This window comes from Solea solea, chromosome 3 (assembly GCF_958295425.1).
Source record: "Solea solea chromosome 3, fSolSol10.1, whole genome shotgun sequence".
Classification (NCBI taxonomy): domain Eukaryota; kingdom Metazoa; phylum Chordata; class Actinopteri; order Pleuronectiformes; family Soleidae; genus Solea; species Solea solea.
In genome coordinates this window covers 35,536,176-35,556,920 of record NC_081136.1, presented here as the reverse complement: position 1 = coordinate 35,556,920, position 20,745 = coordinate 35,536,176, and the positions used below count along the sequence as shown (strand labels likewise).

Below are 20,745 nucleotides of genomic sequence, written 5' to 3'. Positions count from 1 at the left end.
ACTGCACTAATAAAAACAACAATAAGAAGGAGAAAATTCTGTAGCAAAATTTTGATCGTCCCTGTTTCTTGCTGCTGATTTGGGTGGATTGAACCTTTAAAACTTGAAGTGTTTAGACAAAGTGGTATTTTTGTGGAATCAACCTTTAAAACTGACTCACAAGCCCCTCCCCCTCCCTGATTCCCGCCCCTCCTCCTTCCAAACACCTGTTTCTAACTGTCCAAAACTGGTGAAAAACAGAGAAAACAACGTGTTTTTAAAGTTGACGTATTTCAAGAGCGGTTGATGATAGAGAGTAAATGTTTGGTGTGTGAGCGTCAGGAGGCTTTCAGGAGCTCCCACATTTCAATTTGTGACAAACGGGGGTGAGTTGAGCGAGAAATGACAGTTTTAAAATCACCCTCGTCTTCGTTTTTAGAAAACTCCAGAGCAGAGTTTTAACATGGGAGTGAATGGGAGGTTTGAGCAGAACTCTCTGTGCTTTTAGGTGATTTTAAGAAAAACTGGGAGTCATATGAGAATGAACACATTACACAGGGTTAGACGACAACCATAGCAACGTGGGCGGGAGAAGAGTTTGTTTAGAGATTATTGTGATTATTTCATGGACCTCAGCAGAGTGTGTCACTCTAACAGCGCAATACACACTCATTATAAAATCTGAAAACATCCAAAAAGTACAAAACGTAAACTGCGATTGTTTAAAAACTGTAATAGATAACAAAACTTTGACGCAGTTGAGAAAAGTCTCAAGTCTTGTGACCAGTTTGAAGTTTCAACCACGTCTCTACGTTAACGTATGACGACACTGTGAGGCTCCAAAGTGGGCTGGGTTCTGATCATTTTACTGACCGTTTCCCATTCGTGTGTATGTGGAAAATGATTCACATAGTTACTCAAAATGCTTAGAAAAATCATAGCACGCGTTCTTGATCAAACTGCACGTTTTCATATAGGATTTGTGGGGTTTTTCAAAACTGTGGGAGGAGTTACATGCCAAACTTTTGGTGGAAGAGGAAAAACAATAAACATGGAGGAATAATAATCGATGCTTGCTCTGCAGTGCAAAGCAACGAGAACTCTGGGGACCTTCAAAAGTGTGGTTTAAAGTGTCACTTTAAAAGTGAAAAAGTTCTCTACAAGTTAAAAAAAACAAGAATACTTTGGCGAAAAATTGTTAAAAGATTACAAAAAATTATTATCTATATATATTGTATTATATATTAAATAAATGTGTTATTTTGAAACTGATGACAGTTGAAAAAATGTTCTGATAGTAAAAACCACAGCTTTGTCCTCAGAGGACGGACGTGATGAAGCAGCAGAGACGTTTCCCCTGGAAGCAGCAGTAACAGCAGCAGTAAAAGCAGCAGCAGTAACAGCAGCAGTAACAGCAGCAGCATCAGTAGCAGCAGCAGTAAAAGCAGCATCAGTAACATCAGCAGCAGTAAAAGCAGCATCAGTAACAGCAGCAGCAGTAAAAGCAGCATCAGTAAAAGCAGCATCAGTAACAGCTCGTACCATGTCCTTTCTGCTGAAGCTGCTCGGTGAGTAAAAACCACAGGTTTCACTGTTATTTCACATTTAAATCTTTACGCCGCAGGAAACTTTATTGAAACACAACAGAAGAACATTTATCTCGTCATGTTCCGGAGACGTCGTCGTTTTTCACACGTTTATTTCTTCATAAACCACGTGATTTAGAGTATTTTTTCGGTTTCTCCTCAGTGCTGATGTCGTCGCTCTGTCGTCGCTCAGAACAAGGTGAGTGAATTCAAACTGTTCAGTGACGTTAACGTCTGTCTGTCTGTCTGTCTGTCTGTCTGTATAATGGCTAGTTTGTGTGGATGAAGTGGTGAAAATTTAAACAATGCCATTGTTGAGTGTAACTGAATGAGGTTCTGAGAGAAATTTCTGACTAGGAACTCGGAAATTCTGACATCTCACAGCAAACTCCACGTCAGCTTAAATCTACGACGTCTTTGAGAACGCGTTCACGTCTTTATCTCACTGTGAGACGGACTTTTCCGACGTTTGTAAACCGCTCACTCTCCCACACCAAAGCCCATAGAGAAAATCAGTGATTTTAACATCACACACACAGGAGCTGTTGATCCACTGCTGCCTCCATCACTAAGTTCAAATGTCTTATTTTGAGACTTCTGCATTTGAGATCGTTTGTTCACATTTACCTCAGTGACACAAAGTGACCACACGAGGCAGCAGCAGACCAGCAGCTCCTGTGTCCCCACGAGCTCAAATCACTGATTTTCTCTATGGGCTTTGGTGTGGGAGAGTGAGTGGTTTACAAACGTCAGAAAAGTCCGTCTCACAGTGAGATAAAGACATAAACATGTTTTTAAGGTATCGTAGACATAAACTGACTAGATTGAGATGATTTTTTTCCCCATGATTTCAATCAAAGCTCATGTTAAAAAAAAACGACCTCCCTTAATTTCTTTCTCTGTGACGTTTGAATGCAGCTGGTGTGACGTTGAGTCCTGACAGTTCTCAGGTATTCGATGGACAGTCTTTCTCTCTGAGCTGTGAGGACAACAGTGACTCGGCTGGATGGACGGTGAGGAGAAACACGTCCACAGACACCAGGGCTCCGTGTGAAGACTGGGGAATCCACGGGGCTTCCACCTGTGGAATCGATTATGCCCTCGCCCTAGATACTGGAGTTTACTGGTGTGAGTCCGGAGAGGGAGGAGCCAACAGCTGCATCAACATCACTGTGACAAGTGAGACTGTGGAGTCAGGCTCCTCCCACACTGACACGTTTTCATGTTTCCAATGAGCCTTTCTGTTCGTCCACACTTAGACACAACTCCATTGTTTTCAAAGTAAAAGTCTGAGTTTCTGTTTCTCCAGACTAAGACAAAACCAAACAGTTTTCAAAGTAAAAGTGTGAGTTTCTGTTCGTCCACACTAAGACAAAACCCCACAGTTTTCTAAATGGAAGTCTGAGTTTCTGTTCATCCACACTAAGACAAAACCCCACAGTTTTCAAAGTAAAAGTCTGAGTTTCTGTTTCTCCAGACTAAGACAAAACCCCACAGTTTTCAAAATATGTATGAGTTTAGGGTCATCCACACAAAGAAACACCCCATGGTTTTCAAAGTAACAGTTTTCAAAGTATAAGTCTGAGTTTTTGTTCGTCCACACTGACATAACTCCAAAGTTTTTTGTTTTTATTTAAAGTTTGTTTTTCCACACTAAAACTCAAACCTGCAGTTTTTAAAGTCAAAGCCAATGTTTCTTCAGTGACACTAAACCACAACATTGCTGTTTTCAAAAATAAAAGTCTGAGTTTTTGTTAGTTGATGCTGAAACAAAGCCCCTCAGTTTTCAGAATAAAAGTCAGCGTTTCTGTTCGTCCACACTAAAACACAACCCAGCAGTTTACAAGAAAAACCCAGTTTGTTTTGTCCACCCTAAAATTCCGTCTAACTGGAAAATGTGTGTGGACTGTTGTGGACACCAGGCGTAACCGTAGCAACACTGATGAGAAATGCTGCCATCTTACTCTGTGTCCAGATCGGTCAGTGATCCTGCTGAGCCCCGCCCTCCCTGTGGTGGAAGGACGTGATGTCACTCTACGATGTCAAACCAAAACCTCGTCCAACCGAGAGGCAACGTTCTACAAAAACGGCTTCAACGTCAGTACCGAGCAAACGGGTCACATGACCATCCACAACATCCCCAAGTCTGACGAAGGCGCCTACAAGTGTAGCATCGTCGGTGAAGGAGAGTCTGAGACCAGCTGGATCACAGGTCAGAAGGTCAAGAGGTCAAGGTCAAGCTGTTAAACAAAGTTAATGACAACAAAGCTTTGTTTTTTTTTTATTCATCAGTGTCTCCGTCCACCACACGTCCTCCAACACTCTTCATCATTCCTGCTTCCATGTCAGTCGGTGGTTTGGTTCTGCTGGTTCTGCTGGTTCTGCTGGTGAGACCATGTGTTCGGAGGAAACCCGTGGGTGAGACAGTCTCCATTTTTTATACGTTAAAAACAGTTTAAAGGTCACGTGTACGATAGCCATGATGGCTAGATGTCTCAGCAGCGCTAACGGCGTCGTTGGTACCGCATTCACGAGAGAATCCACACGTCGATCCACATCGTAAGTGAAAAGGTTCAGAAAGCTCAGAATTTGCAACGAAATCCACCACGAAAAGGAAAATGTCAGTCGACGGCCACTTTTTCGCCGGCGTAAAAATGTGATGTGGAGTTCATAAAAAATAGCTGACGTGACAAAAACTATGACGAAAACTGGACGAACTGGAGAGAGAACCAATCAGAAGAGATCAGACTAATCTCTTTGCGAGGTACAGAGGTTAATCGATCCACCCCTAATTGCGGTAATAATCATTTTCTGATTGATGAATGTGGTTCGTTTTTGGCATCTTTTTAATAAGTTGTTATTTTGTAACTTCATAGCATCACATCGTTCGCATAAAAACACAAAACATCTTAAAATAAACTGCAGCGGAAAAAAGCAAACCAGCGTTTGTTGCTTCCTGTTCATTTTGTTCTGCACATAATCTAAAAAATATAACATTTCCACTGGTTTACAAAAGAATGTTTAAAAAAAAAAAAAAACACATTTTTTCTGAGTTTGTTCAGGTCCGGGACCTTTTTGGTTTTTTTGTGAGTAAATTTAAAATAATCTCAATTTTTTTTTTATCAGTCATTTTTTCCCCACCCGTGTTTGACTTGTGACATGGTGTGACATGGTGACATGGTGTGGTTATGTGTTTATGCCTCGTGGTCAGAGTGTCAAACAGACGTATGCTGCGCTAAGTTTCCTGTTTCCTGATGGAAACACAGCGTTTGTGTCGCTTTACTGAGAATCACATGAAATGATCTCACTTCAGTGTCTCGTCCCGCTGAGTCCACTTCATTTCTGATTTCTTCTTTCAGGGTGTGATGCGGCCCCGGTGAGAAGCAGAAGAGCAGACGTCCGGCGTGAAACAAACAGAATGACAGGTAGAGTTGAAGATGAACGCTGACGTGACATTTACGCGTGAAACACGGAGGCTGCAGTCTTTGTGCTGCCATTCTGGATCCACAGACGTTGCACCCAAGTGTGGATTGAGGCTGATTTTATTGCCGGTGTATGTTCACGTCTTTATCTCACTGTTTTCCAACAGGAAACTGACGTTTGCAAACCACTCACTCTCCCACACCAAAGCAGAGAAAAGCAGTGATTTTTACTCACAGGGACACAGGAGCTGCTGGTCTGCTGCTGCCTCGTGTGGTCACTTTGTGTCACTGACGAATAATTCTCAAAATAAGACGTTTGAACTTAGTGATGGAGGCAGCAGTGGATCAACAGCTCCCGTGTGCTGTGATGTTAAAATCACTGATTTTCTCTATGGGCTTTGGTGTGGGAGAGTGAGTGCTTTACAAACTTCAGTTTCCTGTTGGAAACGTCTGTCTAACAGTGAGATAAAGACGTCGTAGACTTAAACACGATAATGATGACAGTTGTACATCAGTTACATGTCGTATATGAGTGTGATTTTTTTTTTTTTTCTTTCAGCGCGAGAGCGAGTCACAGACGACGTGGAGGACGTGAGTTATGGACAAATAATCATCAGAGCAAACCTCAGGACAGGTAACAGCTGCCAATTTGGGGGGGATTGAACCTTTAAAACTTGAAGTGTTTCGACAAAGTGGTATTTTTGTGGAATCAACCTTTAAAAGTGACTCACAAGCCCCTCCCCCTCCATGATTCCCACCCTCCTCCTTCCAAACACCTGTTTCTAACTGTCCAAAACTGATGAAAAACAGAGAAAACAACGTGTTTTAAAGTTGTCGTATTTCAAGAGCGGTTGATGATAGAGAGTAAATGTTTGGTGTGTGAGCGTCAGGAGGCTTTCAGGAGCTCCCACATTTCAATTTGTGACAAACGGGTGTGAGTTGACCGAGAAATGACAGTTTTAAAATCACCCTCGTCTTTGTTTTTAGAAAACTCCAGAGCAGAGTTTTAACATGGGAGTGAATGGGAGGTTTGAGCAGAACTCTCTGTGCTTTTAGGTGATTTTAAGAAAAACTGTGAGTCATATGAGAATGAACACAACACACAGGGTTAGACGACAACCATAGCAACGTGGGCGGGAGAAGAGTTTGTTTAGAGATTATTGTGATTATTTCATGGACCTCAGCAGAGTGTGTCACTCTAACAGTGCAATACACACTCATTATAAAATCTGAAAACGTTTCCCATTCATGTGTATGTGTAATTTTTCACAGTTATGCACGAAACGCTTAGGAAAATCATAGCACACCATTCCTGATCAAACTGCACATTTTCATATAGGATGTGTGGGTTTTTTCTCAAAACTGTGGGACGAGTTACGAAAAATAATAATAAGAAGAAACGCAGAGGAATAATAATAGATGCTTAGATGAGTTTTTATACAGGACCTGAAATGAATTTATTTACTTCCCTTTTAGAATAGTTTCCGTTTGCATTGCAGCATCTTTTCTTTCCGTCATGTGACAGACAAACATTGTGTGTGTGTGTGTGTGTGTGTGTGTGTGTGTGTGTGTGTGTGCATTCAGAGCATCGACCTGAGCCAGAGATCGTCTACTCGTCACTGAAGATCAACCACTGACTGCAGACTGCAGTCAGTGACTCCGCCCACACTGTAACCCTACGCCCACACTTTACTACAGAAAAACTAAAATATATATATATGTATACATAATTATTATTGTTATAAATATTATTATAATTTTTCATGATGCTGATTCTGGATTGTTTGGTCCAGATGTGATTTGTGGACATGACAAAAAACTGATTAATAAAGGTATAGTGCATCATTTCTGGAAGTGTGAGCCTATAAAGTACTTACACTGACTGTGCTGTGAGCGCCCCCTGCTGCTACGAACCAGCCTTAGACAAGGAGGCTTAATAAAAGACTCTAAGGGGCTAAAATGACTGATTTTCTCTATGGACTTTGGTGTGGGAGAGTGAGTGGTTTACAAACTTCAGTTTCCTGTTGGAAAAGTCTCACAGAAGTAAAGACATCGTGGAACTTAAACTGACGTCGATTTTATTTGCATTCTTTTGTTTCAAGCAATGAAACGACTTCGTTTGGAATGAAACTTAGCATCATGTTTAACATAACTTTATTGACAAAATATTGGAAACAGAATAAAAACAGGAACACGAGTAAAACTTTAAACTGAATTTTTTACAAAAAAACAAACAACAAAAACAACATGGCGAAACAGCAGCGACGTTAATCTTAGAAGCGATGCTCAGTGGTGACATTAGCGACGGTTGGTTCGTAATCTTCGTCCAATCTCTCGTCATACTCAGCGTTTGGAGCTGTTGTCATGGAAACGGACAGGGATTTTTCTGCAGGGTTAAGGTAAGATTAGTTTATTTTGGTTTGTTGGATGGTAGGTTAATTCATCCATCAGTCGATTACCTGCGTGTCGTGGGTATGGCGTCTGTCTGATGTCGCGATATCTGAACACCATGAATAGTGTGGAGATTAAGTACGGCAGAGAAACCACGACACAGCGAATCATCGTGAACATTGACTGAGCAGCTCCTGACGACACAGAATCACCTGGAAAAAACAAACGCATCACAGTGACATTACAGCAAGATCACAGTGACATCACTGCGACATCACTGCGACATCACAGTGACATCACAGCGACATCACAGCGACATCACAGTGACATTACAGCAAGATCACAGTGACATCACAGCTACATCACTGCGACATCACAGTGACATTACAGCAAGATCACAGTAACATCACTGCGACATCACAGCGACATCACTGCGACATCACAGTGACATCTCAGCGACATCACAGCTACATCACTGCGACATCACAGTGACATTACAGCAAGATCACAGTAACATCACTGCGACATCACAGCGACATCACTGCGACATCACAGTGACATCTCAGCGACATTACAGCAAGATCACAGTGACATCACTGCGACATCACAGCGACATCACTGCAACATCACAGTGACATCACAGCGACATCACAGCGACATCACAGTGACATTACAGCAAGATCACAGTGACATCACTGCGACATCACTGCGACATCACTGCAACATCACAGTGACATCACAGCGACATCACAGCGACATCACAGTGACATTACAGCAAGATCACAGTGACATCACAGCTACATCACTGCGACATCACAGTGACATTACAGCAAGATCACAGTGACATCACTGCGACATCACAGCGACATCACTGCGACATCACAGTGACATCTCAGCGACATTACAGCAAGATCACAGTGACATCACTGCGACATCACAGCGACATCACTGCGACATCACAGTGACATTACAGCAAGATCACAGTGACATCACAGCGACATCACAGCGACATCACTGCGACATCACAGTGACATTACAGCAAGATCACAGCTACATCAGAGCTACATCACAGTGACATTACAGCAAGATCACAGTGACATCACTGCGACATCACTGCGCCATCACAGCGACATCACTGCCACATCACAGTGACATCACAGCGACATCACTGCGACATCACTGCGACATCACAGTGACATTACAGCCAGATCATTGCGACATCCCAGTGACATTACAGCAAGATCACAGTGACATCACCGCGACACCACCGCGACATCACGGCGACATCACAGTGACATCACAGTGACATTACAGTGACATCACAGTGACATCACAGCGACATTACAGCGACATCACAGCGACATTTCAGCGAGATCACAGTGACATCACAGTGACATCACAGTGACGTCACAGCGACATCACTGTGACATCACAGTGACATCACAGTGACATCATAGTGACATCACAGTGACATCACAGCGACATCACAGTGACATTACAGCGAGATCACAGTGACATCACAGTGACATCACAGCGACATCACAGTGACATTACAGCGAGATCACAGTGACATCACAGTGACATCACAGCGACATCACTTGACTGCTGACATCACCTTTGACAAGCAGCAAAGTGGTCGGAGACTTGGCCCCGTTGACGGTACACATGTAGACGCCCTCATCGGACTTGGAGATGTGATAGAGGGTCATGTGACCAGTGAGCGTGGTCTGGATGTGGTAGCCATCTTTATAGAAATCTGCTGACTGGTTGAAGGGTGGGGCCGATGTTTTACAGCGCAGAGTCACGTTGTCCCCCTCCGCCGGTGGGTGGATGGGACTTTGCAGGAGCACGGTTTTCTCTATCCCTGCTGTATCAATCACAATATTACTTGAGAGTAAGATGCCCCGCCCCTCCCCAACTTCAGGTGGACCCTTACCGTAAATGGTGAGATTGACAGAGCTGCTCCGTTGCAATGAGAGTGACTCGCACCAGTAGATGCCGCTGTCGGCCGGCTTGAGTGTCGCCACCTTGCAGCCAGAGGAGTTGACTATTCCCCAGTGGACTCCGCAGCTGGACACCGTCCTGGTGTCCAACCTGAACCTCTTGATGTGGAAGCCGCCGCTGCTGTTGTCGTCGTTGCCGTTGCCGCAGGTCAGACACAGATTCTCATACTCGCTCAACTGAGTCGACTCCGGAGTCGTGGTGAGCGACAGCGAATCATCCGAGTCGTCAGCTGATGACAGAGTTAAAGCTCATTCAGCTGCAGTACCTCTTACAGCCACTGGGTTAAATTTTAAAGCTTAAAATTGAGTGAAATTAAACCTTTGATGAGCAGCCAGCTGGTCAGAGACTTGTTCTCGTCGTTGAACCTACACCTGTAGGCGCCCTCGTCAGACTTAGAGACGTTGTGGATGGTCATGTGACTTTTTGACCTTTTCGAGATGGTGTGATCGTCTTTAAAGAATGTCACCAGGTGGGCGGTGCGCGGGTCCTTTGTCTGACAGTGCAGCGTGACATCACTTCCCTGCATCACAGGAAGGATGGGGCTCTTCAGGATCAATGGTCTATCTGGACACAGATGGATGGACGGACGGAGACATGGCGGCATACAGTGAGACAACAAATCCCGCCCACACACTGCTCAACCAATCACTAACCTCCACCTCTTTTTGTCAGAAACCATCTTTGGAATCTAATGTCCATTAACTAAAGTGAAAGGGGCGGGGTTTATGACCTATTCTGCAGTCAGCCACCGGGGGCAGATTTAAAATTTTCAAATTGTCCTACTTTGTTTACAGAAACTAAATAAAAACGTTAATTACAGCATGTTTAAAAAGTTTCGACCTTTATTTAAATCATGCCTCCATCTGCTAACCTGAAAGGGGCGGGGCTTACAGCCATTTACTGCAGCCAACCAACAGGGGGCAATCCAAACTTTTAAGATGGTGTCCAACTTTGTTTTGAGTGACTTAATTAAAAAATAAGCTTCTAGCTTATTTAATGTTTTTGATTTATTTGTATATGTGGTTTTAACGTATACTGTAGCCGGCCACCAGGGGACGACTTCAAATGTTCTGACTTTATTTTTGGTAGCTTTCAAATCATCCATCTTTGTTGACAGCTGTTAAATGAAATCATAAACTACAGCTTCTTTTAACGATTTTGATTCTTTTTTTTTTTTAATAGTTAAAACAATGAATGACCTATTCTGCAGCCGGCCAGCAGGGGGCAGTTTCAAATGTTCTGGCCTAATTTTTGGTAGCTTTTCATATGGTCCATCTTTACTGACACCCTCTGGTTGTCCCGCAAAATATTAGATATTATTGAATTCCTTTAATATTATTGGTTCCTTTAAAAGATTTTATGTATTTTTCCACTTTTACAAGTCGATGCTAACTCCTCCCTCGCCTCACATTTGCAACTTTTCTGTTGACATTTTCAAAGAAGTCACTGAAGTTCATTTTCAGCAAATGGTAAAAGTATAAGTTGTAATTTTATTTCGGGAAAGTTTCCTGACAAGCTACTCTCTGTGTTACGTTAAAATTACCCACATGCTAGCTGTGAATTAAGTAGATTTATAAGTAAATACTTTTAATCATTTTATTTTTGTTTGTCCAGGAGGGAGGAAGTGTTTTTGTGCTGCGACGCTCACCGTCATTGTTACAGAATCTTACCGGTGACCGTGATGTTGATGGCCCTGCTGCTCTCTCTGTAATTAGACTCACACCAGTAAACGCCGCTGGACGACGGCTTTACTGTGTTTATGAAGCAGGTGGACAACGTCTGCGTTCCCCAGACCGAGCCGCACGCCGACAACTGCAAACTGTCATTGCAAACACATCATCGCCGTCATCATCATCCACCAACAAATCAATACAAAGAAAACCGAGATTGACACCCAATTAAATTGTTTATGTACATGGAGGTAGGCGTTTTCCGTTTCTGAGTAAATGCTTTAAAATGTAGCGCCCCCTTATGTTGTAATTCCAAGTCCAGTTCCATGTCCCAAATTTAACAATTAAAAATGTTTGTTTGTTTTTTTTGGTATCGTACACAGGCATTGCCCCCTACTGGTATATATGGAAATGCTGCAAAGCTATGTTTTTGTGTTAGATTAGGAATGGGCCAGATTAGCTTGCTAGATAGCAACAGGGCTTTAATGCTAATGTTAACCACTAAATAAGTTCTGCCAAAACTGGAAACTTGCAATTTTTTAGATTTTACGTGTCGGTGGACCTGCAGTTAAACTTTGTGTCACTAAGCTAACAATTGAAGCCAACAATGAGACAAAAAAATCCCATCTGAACACCTCGCTTTGGCCCTTGGGTCCCGCCCCTTAATTATTTTTGACAACCTTACTAGCATGGTTGTTTTTTAAGGTAATGCTAATACATGTTTTGGAATGTTAAAGAATTCTGTATAAAATTGTAAGTACGTTAGTTAGCAGGATTTTGTAACGCTGCTTATTTTAAATATTAATTTAACTAAAATGGACTGTAGTTAAAAATGTATCAACTTTCAGAAGGGTTCGGGCAAATGTTTCGGGGGTTAGGCGTCACGGGTGACGCTAATGCTATGTAGCTAGTTAATGTTTATACATCCCACAACAGTACATACACCTCTACTGTGCATACAACCAAATAATGTTGCAATCTTTTAATGTAGCATAAGGGTCCCGATGGAAACTGACCTGGACCAAGCGTATCGCCACACGGTCCATTCTTCAGAGTCCAGGTGTTCGCAGGTCACTGTGATATTCTCGTACTCGAAGAACTGAGTCCTGTCGGGAGCGACTCTCACCAAGGCTAAGAAGGCACAAAAAATATTTCAACAAAAAACAAGTCCAACCTAAAGCTACATTTTCAAATTTCTATTGTCCAAAAAGGTCAGCTAAGCAGACGTGTGGGGTGATGCTAACTGTACAAAATTCAAACACACAAATCCTGGGAAGTTACAAATACAGTCGCTTAAGCTGAAATAATTGTACTTAAACTGTACCAATTAGTGGAATTATAAGTGGCCTGTTGGTTAGAAACTGGAAGTGAAAAGGTCTTCCCACGACCACTGACCATCTCCGGTCTCCTGACTTCCTGTTGACGCTTGAATGTGATCAGTTTTTTGTCTTTGGTGATGGTCTGGGTTTTTCGTTGGCTTTTGGGGGGGAAGTGTGATGAGGTGGGGGAGGGGTGCTGAGGTGGGGGGAGGAGTCAAACACTGACGGACCACATGAGAATCTGAGGCGGGGAAACTCACCTCGACTGTGGGTGGAGGTGAGACGCGGTAGAGACACTGAAACAAGAGACAAGCCAATGCATAAATGTCAAATCCAGACACTTTAAAGTCATTTTAAAATTATTTAAAATCAATTTAAAAACAACTTTAGCGATCCTGAGGGCAGTCGACAACAGTTATTAATAACTTCATTTTTTTTAATTCTTAAATTAAACAATTTCCTGTTTTTATTTGCTTTTCTCGAACATAAAAAATCTAAATACATTATTATTATTATTATTATTATTATTATTATTAATAATAATAATATTTTTATCTTATTATAAGTATTTATGATGACATTTTCTTATATTTCATGCAATGAACAACAAGTTTAACATTGGTTTATTAAGAAAATAACCAACAAAAGAATGGAAAATAAGGATTTAAATGAGAGAATAATAAAATAATAATAATTGTATATGTGTGTCATCACATTGGTAATTTTCATTATTAATTCAACAATTTTATCAGTTTTATTTTCATCTTAAATTACAGTTCAAACATCGGCGTCGTGTAAAGAAGTCTGTTTACGTTGAGTCCCTTGAACGTCACGTTCCCGTCACATATATTCATAATTAATCTTTTGAAATCCATCATTCTTTAAAGCGATGCCTTCAAATGGATAAATATATTTTTTAAACGTTTTGTGTACTCACAGAGGAAAAGCAGCGCGGTCTTCATGCTGATTCTTCACACTGACCGACCGCATCAACACACACGAACATCCTGTTCATGCAGGAAGTGTGTGTTCGTGTGTGCATGTGAAACTTCAAACTTTCATACGTTCATATTCACCAGTTTCTTTTTTTCCGTCATGTGTCGTGTTTGATCTTGTGATTTGGCATCAACTCTTTCTCTCTTCAGCTTTTCTTTTTAAAGTGACACAATGTAGAATTTCAACTGTCCAATAATGTGTATATATATATATATGTATGTGTATATGTATATATATGTATGTGGGGTTGAACTATTAAACGCTAAAATATGAAGTTGAAACAAACGTGATTAGAAAATCCCAAAAGCTGCAATTCAATGATTCTAAAGTACAAAGTTTCTTCAGATAACAATGAATCTTCTCTTAACTTACATCTGATTTCATACAAAAAGTAAGTGCACCAGATGAAAAGTAAAGTGATATTGATATTGATGATATTTATGAACTCACATGAAGACCCTTCACCACCAATCACAGCTACAGTATTAAAAGCACGTCTTCATGTTCAGACGCTCAGAAAGTCTCCACGATGTTACGTTCACTGGTCCACACAGAGACACACACACACACACACACACACACACACACAGGAGTGTGTGTAAATCTGGGTAAGCCTATTATAGCTGCCTGTGTGTGTGTGTGTGTTATTAGTTCCCACTGCTGACTCAGGAGGATCAGCCAAATCTTGAAATCACTTTCAACTTTCTCTTTCTTCTTCTTCTACAATAATAATAGTAGTAATAATAATAATAATAATAGTAATAATAATAATAATTATAGTAATAATAATAATAACAATAATACTTTCCCCAGCAGTTCTCTGACCTCCTTCATTTCACACGCTCTTGACTGGAACATAGTAACCACATGGTGACGGGAGCCTGAAAATCCACTTGGGGGCACTATTGAGCTATATTGTCACACCTAATAATGAGGTAAAAATGGTGAATTATGTGAAACACACTGATGCTATACCCAAAATTGTCCACAGGGGGGCAGTAAATGACAAGTTTGCCAGTCCACTTTTAACTTCACGTCTGCTTTTAGCCGCTGTCTTTACTCTGCATTCTTTCGTTCTTCTTCTACTACTCTACTTCCTGAGTGTGTATGAGTGTGTGTGTGTTTGTGTGTGTGTCGCACAGTATCATCCCTCCTCTAATCTCTTTATCTCTGTCAGGGTGACAGGGTGAGGACACTCCTCTGCCAAATCCTTCCATCCCGCACTTTTTTCTCCTCCTTTTTCTCCTGGACTTTAAACTCTTGACCGTTTTCATCAGGTCAGGTGTGTGTGTGTGAGTGTGTGTGAGTGTGTGTGTGTGTGTGTGTGTACGGGGGGGGGAATCCTCCTGTTTCCACGGCAATGAGTTTGACGGGCTGCCGGTGGATCTAGGCCACATTACAGATTATCAACAGACAGGTGAGTCAGGAGATAATGGTTTACCAGGTAATTATTACACAACAAATAATAATGAAATAATAAGGTATCACTTTATTTTCACAGTCCCTTTTTCACTCTCGATGATAAATAATTAGTCACTCAGTACATTTACATGCACAGTATCATCGGGCTAAGGCCATAGTCTGACTAAGGCAGGCAACCGGACAACTTGCTGAGCCCGGGTGTACATGCAGTCTGACTCCGCCTCTGTAGGTGGCGCAGTATTTCTCTATAAGACAGTGCATGTTGAATCAGTTTCCCGTTGACCTTTACGTGAAAAGTCCAAAAGTCTTCTCTGTAGTTTTTTAGCTCTCACGGATGCCATCGTGTTCTTTTCCAGCAACAGCACTGTGGGTCAAAGACCAGGGAGGATATTTTTGTGCACGCCCAGAACGCCAAGTCTGACTCCAGTCTGACTAAGAGTATACATGCAGGAGTAATCAGACTATGAATCACATTTTACAGCTATGTTAGTCCGACTAAGACTTGCTCAATTTTAGTCGGACTAATGTGTTTACGTGACATTAAGAAAACCAAAAAAATGTCAGACTAACATTGGACTTTTTGTCACAAAATCTGCAAGTTGTCACAGATTCCAAGGTGTTGCAGACATTCTGTTCTCCCTTTCTAAGTCTATTGCAGAAAATTGTCCAATTTCTCTCAAACTCAAAATGTTCTTGCACACGTCCAATCAATCGACTCGATTTTCAAGTGGTCTCAACGTACTAATTTCAAGCCGGAGTCACTGATCCTTTATTAGAAAGAACTACTAAATCAAAGTCCTGAACACAAATGAAACAACATATCAAGTGGTTTATGTTTAGTAACAGGGATACATTTGGATCAACCCAAGTTGCACCACAAGGAGGGAGCTAAAGTGCAAGAAACTACAAAAGTTTGTTATTGCCTAAAACCCCAAACTGATGTGAAACAGTTTGTTTTTGTCTGCAGAGGAAAAACTCCTCCATGGCTAAAGTCGCTCCATCAGCTCCTCCCACTACCTCTGGGTCGGCCCCACCCACAATCGCTCTAGAGGACATGGAGGAGGAGGCAGGGGGCGCCATGGCAGGAGTAAGGTGAGTACTCAAGGAAAGTTCCAGGATCTACGAAAAGGTTTTTTGACTGGAAAAAAAGTTCTTGAGCTCATTGAAGAAATTTGACGATTTTTTTCCTTGCCGTCTGTTTGTTTTTTTGTTTCAGTTTTTCTCGCGGAGCAGGAGCTGGAGTTCTGTTCAATGTCAACAACAGCAACAACAACGAAGACGAGTAAGACTCACACGTAAAACAAAAATATCGTACGATAGTGACACGTACTGTGTGCAGACCTCTGACATGTGTCTCCTGGTGTCTTCAAGGGAGGAGAAGAAGAAAAAGAAGAAAGAAAAGAAAGAGAGGAAAGAGAAGAAGGAGTAAGTTTTGGTCACGGTGTTATGTTGAAAAGTGAATAATCTGTGGCCACACGGCGGCGTAGCACAGTTGTAACCAGGTCCGAACAAGGGCCTTTCTGCGAGTGTGGGTGTTCTCCGGGTTCTCGACTTTCCTCCCACAGTCCTGCAGTAATTGGACACTCTAAATTGACCATAGGTGTGAGTGTCAAAGTGAACAGTTCTTGCAGTTTGTGTGTCAGGTTTGTTCCATTTAAAGTGGGTTTGTCTTGTTCTCCACCAGGAAGGAGAAGCAGGAGAAGAAGGAGAGGAAGGAGAAGAAAAAGAAGGAGAAGGAGGAGAAAGAAAAAGAGAAGGAAAAGGAAAAGGAAAAAGAGAAGGAGAAGGAGAAAGAAAAGAAAGCCAAAGAGGAGGCGTAGGTTTGGTTTATTTGGATACATATACAAACAATAGAAGCTCTTTTTATAGAGATTAGGATCTGCTGCAAGAAGAACTCTTATGTTTCTTTTGTGTTCAGTCCCAAAGAGATCACAGTGATTGATCCAGCAGGAAACACCTACTACCACTGGTTGTTCATCATCACCATCCCCGTCATGTACAACTGGACCCTGATCATAGCAAGGTTACACACACACACACACACACACATTTTTGTCAGTTAGAGTTTAGCTTTCATTTTAAACAGTAAATAATCTTCTACATTTGCATGTATTTGTGTTTTAGGGCGAGTTTTGAAGAACTACAGTCTGACTACGTGGTCTACTGGTTCATTGTGGACTTATTTGCTGACCTCGTCTACCTCGCTGATATGGTCTTCAGAACCCGGACAGGTGCAAACTCATGCTAACAAACCAGTTTCATTGAGAAATGACAGGGCAAAGTCAACGTAACTACTGTATGTATGTGTGCAGGTTACCTGGAGCAGGGTCTGCTGGTGAAGGACGAGCTGAAGCTACGCGAGCGCTACATGAAAAGCTTCCAGTTCAAACTGGACCTGGTGTCCATGATTCCCACTGATGTGCTGTATGTGGTCGTAGGAATCAAATACCCCGAGATCCGCCTGAATAAACTCTTCAGGTTCAACAGGTATACGCACACCGGGAAGTGCTGCACAAACCAATGTCAGGTCCCATATGGTTTCAGTAACATGGACCCCACATGGGCTTCCTATGGTGGGGCAAAGACAGGTGGAGCCACGAAGGAAACCACAGACAAACCTGCTTGGAACCCATAGTGTCAGCCCAAATATAACCCTTACGGGGCCCACATGGCCATGCCTTTGCTCCTATAAGATAACTTGTGGTAACTGTTAGATAAGTTGGGTTCTGGGGGTCGAACAAATTAAAACTTTGAAGTTGGTGGTGCAATATATAATATGTAGAAGGTCTCTCTTCAGCATGAGTGGAGCATAAGGATAGTTCCTGAGGAATTTTTACTCAGATGCCCGACAAACCATCTGAAACAATTTCCTGCATTTGCTCAACGACTTATGTAAGGGGTTTTCTTTCAGGATGCTGGAGTTCTTCCAGAGGACAGAGACCAGAACGAACTACCCCAATGCTCTTCGGATCTCCAACCTTGTCATGTACATTGTCATCATCATCCACTGGAACGCCTGCCTATATTACTCTTTCTCCAAGGCTATTGGTGCGTTTGAATCCTGATTGGCTGGTCTGATTCTTCTTGATCACTGTATAAGAACTAATGCCTCGTCTTATTCTACTCCTACAGGTTTTGGCTCAGACAGGTTTGTGTATCCAGACCCGTCAAATCCAGAGTTTGGACGTATAGCGAGAAAATACGCCTACAGCATGTACTGGTCCACACTGACACTCACCACCATTGGTGAAACACCGCCCCCAGTGCAGGACTCTGAGTACTTTTTTGTTGTGACTGACTTTCTGGTGATTATGGCTTGAAGAGTTGTTTTATATATGAGACATTTGAATCACAGAGGATTTCTATATCAATTCTTTTCCATCCGTCCAGGTGGGTGTGTTGATCTTTGCCACTATTGTCGGTAATGTCGGCTCGATGATCACCAACATGAACGCTGCCAGAGCAAATTTCCAGGCTCGTATTGATGCAATTAAACAGTACATGAGCTTCCGAAAGGTTGGTTGATTGACTGGTTGTCTTTTTTCATCCCATAGTCATCTTCAGTAGTTAGCTGTACTTAACTGACTTGCTTGAGATAAGTTTCCTCTCATCCAAGAGGCTTCTTCTTACTACTAAAGGGTGACTGATTTGTTGGTTGGTTGATAGGTTGGTGTGATTTGTTAGTATACTGGTTTGTTTGTTAATTTGGCTAAACTTACAGTTATAGATATGTATTCCTCTGTTGTCTAGGTAACAAAGGACCTGGAGAAGCGAGTGATCAAGTGGTTTGACTTCCTGTGGACCAATAAAAAGGCGGTGGACGAAAGGGAGGTACTTAAATACCTGCCTGACAAACTGCGAGCCGAGATCGCCATCAACGTTCACCTAGACACGCTGAAGAAGGTTGGTACACACTGAACCACAGTCCTCACGAAAAACCAGTTCAAACAAAATACCAAAGTCCAGGGTTCCCTCCGTCCTGTTGTCCTGCAGGTTCGTATCTTTGCGGACTGTGAGGCCGGCCTGTTGGTGGAGCTGGTGTTGAAGCTGCAGCCTCAGGTCTACAGTCCTGGAGATTACATCTGTAAGAAGGGAGACATTGGCAGAGAGATGTACATCATCAAGGAGGGAAAACTGGCTGTTGTGGCTGATGATGGCATCACACAGTTTGTCGTCTTGAGTGATGGAAGCTACTTTGGCGAGATTAGCATCCTGGCTATTAAAGGTAGACAACCAGATAAAAAGAACTCTTGACTTTGTTTACCTCTCAGGTTCCCAAAGACAGATGTTCCTAGCATTCAACACTCACAGGTTTCTAACGTTCCATGGTCTTTTGTTACTTGTGTTCCAAGTTTGTCATTAAGTCATTAACCTGCATATTGTGTTTGGCTCAAATCTGCGTCAACACTACAACTCTAGCCCATTTCATTACCTTGCTCAAGTACTAGCGTAAACCAACTAATTCCTCCAACATTGCAACTATGTTCGTGGCTGGCTCTAGCATTAGCCCCTGGTTCGTCGCCTCCAGTTGTGTTTACCTGTGGTTCTGTAAATACAAGTAGATCCGGAGACCACTATCGCACAAGTTAGTAGTTAGGTTTTCACCGACTTTGCTTCTCCTCAACAGGAAGTAAAGCAGGAAACAGGAGGACGGCTAACATCAGGAGCATTGGTTACTCCGACCTCTTCTGTCTCTCCAAAGATGACCTTATGGAGGCGCTGAAGGAGTATCCCGACGCAAAGGCACTGCTTGAGGAGAAGGGAAGGCAGATCCTGATGAAGGACGGACTGCTGGACCTGGAGGTACGGTCACATGATCTCGTACAGCGTAGAAGTGAGCGTTAGCTAGCTAGTTACCTTTAGCCCTTATGCTAACCTGTCACAATAACAGTTACCCTTAAGTGCAAAATCATCATGGGATGCTGCTTTGAATCTCTATCATCTTTGCTATCCCGATACTAATTGTATTAGCTGAAATAAAAGTCGTACCTGGTGTTGTCCTGTAGGTAGCAGCGCAGGGCCCCGACCCCAAAGAGATGGAGGAGAAGGTGGAGAAGATGACGAGCACGCTGGACGTCCTCCAGACACGTTACGCCAGACTTCTGGCCGAGCACGAAGCCACTCACAGCAAACTCAAACACAGGGTCACGCGGCTGGAGAAGAAGATAACGCTGCCACCACGAGCAGACCAACCAGGCGATGCTCCGCCGCCTCCCACACCCGAGCCCCAGGCAGCTGCAAAAGAAGAGAAGAAGTAGGGGGTTAGCCAGATGGGAGGAGATAAACATGGACTAAAGGGAAGGTTTTAGGACCGAATTCAATCACTTTAATGGTAAAGGTGCAGATGGACTGATTCTGGACCAGCGAGCTCCAGAGAACACGGGAGAGATAGAAATGATCCCTTTAATAATACGCTGTAAATCATTGTTACTATAATGTATCATGTGTTAAATATGCAAATAAGCTTTTCATAGTTCTTATTTCACCGCAACCATGAGTCCGCGAAAACAGCTTTAATATGTAGATCAGCGGCTTAAAACTGTAACTCCAGACCCACGTTGTTAATTTTCTACAACGACTCAGGCGCATTATTGTTGTTGTTTTTAAAGCTGCTGAGCAAGAAAATATGAGTCAAAATAACTTTGCAAAAATAAAGAGATTTTATACAGAAGAACTGAACAGCTTTTTATTTAAAAAACATGAAAAATGTATATTCATTCATTTACATTTATATCGTGTTAAATAGTGTATTTCTACATTTAGGCTCTAATGTTTGAACTTTTCAATTCAATAATTTTCAATTATGAGCAGACTTTTTTTCATCTTAGGGCGACCTACTTTAAGGTAGCGATGAAGTTGAATCTATTTTAATTATGAAATTCATTTAAAATTAAATAATTATTTAAAATGCTGATATAACTTTATTTAATCAACATTTTTAGGCTACCTGGATACA

At 42.2% G+C, this 20,745-nt stretch overlaps 3 protein-coding genes across 4 annotated transcripts; 2 read left to right on the top strand and 1 right to left on the bottom strand.

Annotated features, from left to right (window-relative positions):
• The first annotated feature begins 1,522 nt into the window (after positions 1 to 1,522).
• LOC131456454 (low affinity immunoglobulin gamma Fc region receptor II-b-like) lies at positions 1,523 to 6,640 on the top strand. The gene is made up of 8 exons (XM_058624800.1): positions 1,523 to 1,547; positions 1,729 to 1,764; positions 2,484 to 2,744; positions 3,541 to 3,777; positions 3,858 to 3,983; positions 4,925 to 4,990; positions 5,547 to 5,621; positions 6,572 to 6,640. The coding sequence occupies exons 1-8, from the start codon at positions 1,523 to 1,525 to the stop codon at positions 6,622 to 6,624; spliced, it is 879 nt and encodes a 292-aa protein (XP_058480783.1). The 3' UTR covers positions 6,625 to 6,640.
• A 520-nt stretch (positions 6,641 to 7,160) lies between these two features.
• On the bottom strand, positions 7,161 to 13,365 carry LOC131456352 (Fc receptor-like protein 5). Of its 2 annotated transcripts, none has more exons than XM_058624629.1 (9): positions 13,309 to 13,365; positions 12,632 to 12,667; positions 12,069 to 12,183; positions 11,053 to 11,201; positions 9,701 to 9,946; positions 9,315 to 9,611; positions 8,994 to 9,245; positions 7,447 to 7,590; positions 7,161 to 7,373 (listed from the first exon to the last, which is right to left on the bottom strand). In XM_058624629.1, exons 1-9 carry the CDS (start codon positions 13,331 to 13,333, stop codon positions 7,261 to 7,263), a joined length of 1,377 nt encoding a protein of 458 aa, XP_058480612.1. In that variant the 5' UTR covers positions 13,334 to 13,365; the 3' UTR covers positions 7,161 to 7,260. The 2 variants fall into 2 exon arrangements, with proteins under 2 accessions (XP_058480612.1, XP_058480613.1); XM_058624630.1 differs by having other exon boundaries at positions 8,994 to 9,242.
• Positions 13,366 to 14,553: 1,188 nt separating this feature from the next.
• On the top strand, positions 14,554 to 20,453 carry cnga1b (cyclic nucleotide gated channel subunit alpha 1b). The gene is made up of 15 exons (XM_058624590.1): positions 14,554 to 14,784; positions 15,757 to 15,881; positions 16,006 to 16,071; positions 16,161 to 16,214; positions 16,474 to 16,605; positions 16,708 to 16,812; positions 16,914 to 17,020; positions 17,102 to 17,276; positions 17,701 to 17,837; positions 17,922 to 18,094; positions 18,180 to 18,305; positions 18,540 to 18,692; positions 18,783 to 19,014; positions 19,417 to 19,592; positions 19,796 to 20,453. The coding sequence occupies exons 2-15, from the start codon at positions 15,772 to 15,774 to the stop codon at positions 20,045 to 20,047; spliced, it is 1,998 nt and encodes a 665-aa protein (XP_058480573.1). The 5' UTR covers positions 14,554 to 14,784; positions 15,757 to 15,771; the 3' UTR covers positions 20,048 to 20,453.
• Positions 20,454 to 20,745: the final 292 nt, after the last annotated feature.

Excerpts from the sequence above, each read along its gene's own strand:
- cnga1b (XM_058624590.1), top strand. The coding sequence starts at position 15,772 with ATGGCTAAAGTCGCTCCATCAGCTCCTCCCACTACCTCTGGGTCGGCC. Across the intron at positions 16,215-16,473 it reads GAGAGGAAAGAGAAGAAGGA|GAAGGAGAAGCAGGAGAAGA; the intron begins GTAAGTTTTGGT and ends GTTCTCCACCAG. Across the intron at positions 18,095-18,179 it reads TTGTTGTGACTGACTTTCTG|GTGGGTGTGTTGATCTTTGC; the intron begins GTGATTATGGCT and ends CCATCCGTCCAG.
- LOC131456454 (XM_058624800.1), top strand. The coding sequence starts at position 1,523 with ATGTCCTTTCTGCTGAAGCTGCTCG. Across the intron at positions 1,765-2,483 it reads CTGTCGTCGCTCAGAACAAG|CTGGTGTGACGTTGAGTCCT; the intron begins GTGAGTGAATTC and ends GTTTGAATGCAG. Across the intron at positions 2,745-3,540 it reads CATCAACATCACTGTGACAA|ATCGGTCAGTGATCCTGCTG; the intron begins GTGAGACTGTGG and ends CTCTGTGTCCAG.
- LOC131456352 (XM_058624629.1), bottom strand. The coding sequence starts at position 13,333 with ATGAAGACCGCGCTGCTTTTCCTCT. Across the intron at positions 9,947-11,052 it reads CATCAACATCACGGTCACCG|ATAGACCATTGATCCTGAAG; the intron begins GTAAGATTCTGT and ends ATCTGTGTCCAG. Across the intron at positions 9,612-9,700 it reads CAGCTGGCTGCTCATCAAAG|CTGACGACTCGGATGATTCG; the intron begins GTTTAATTTCAC and ends CTCTGTCATCAG.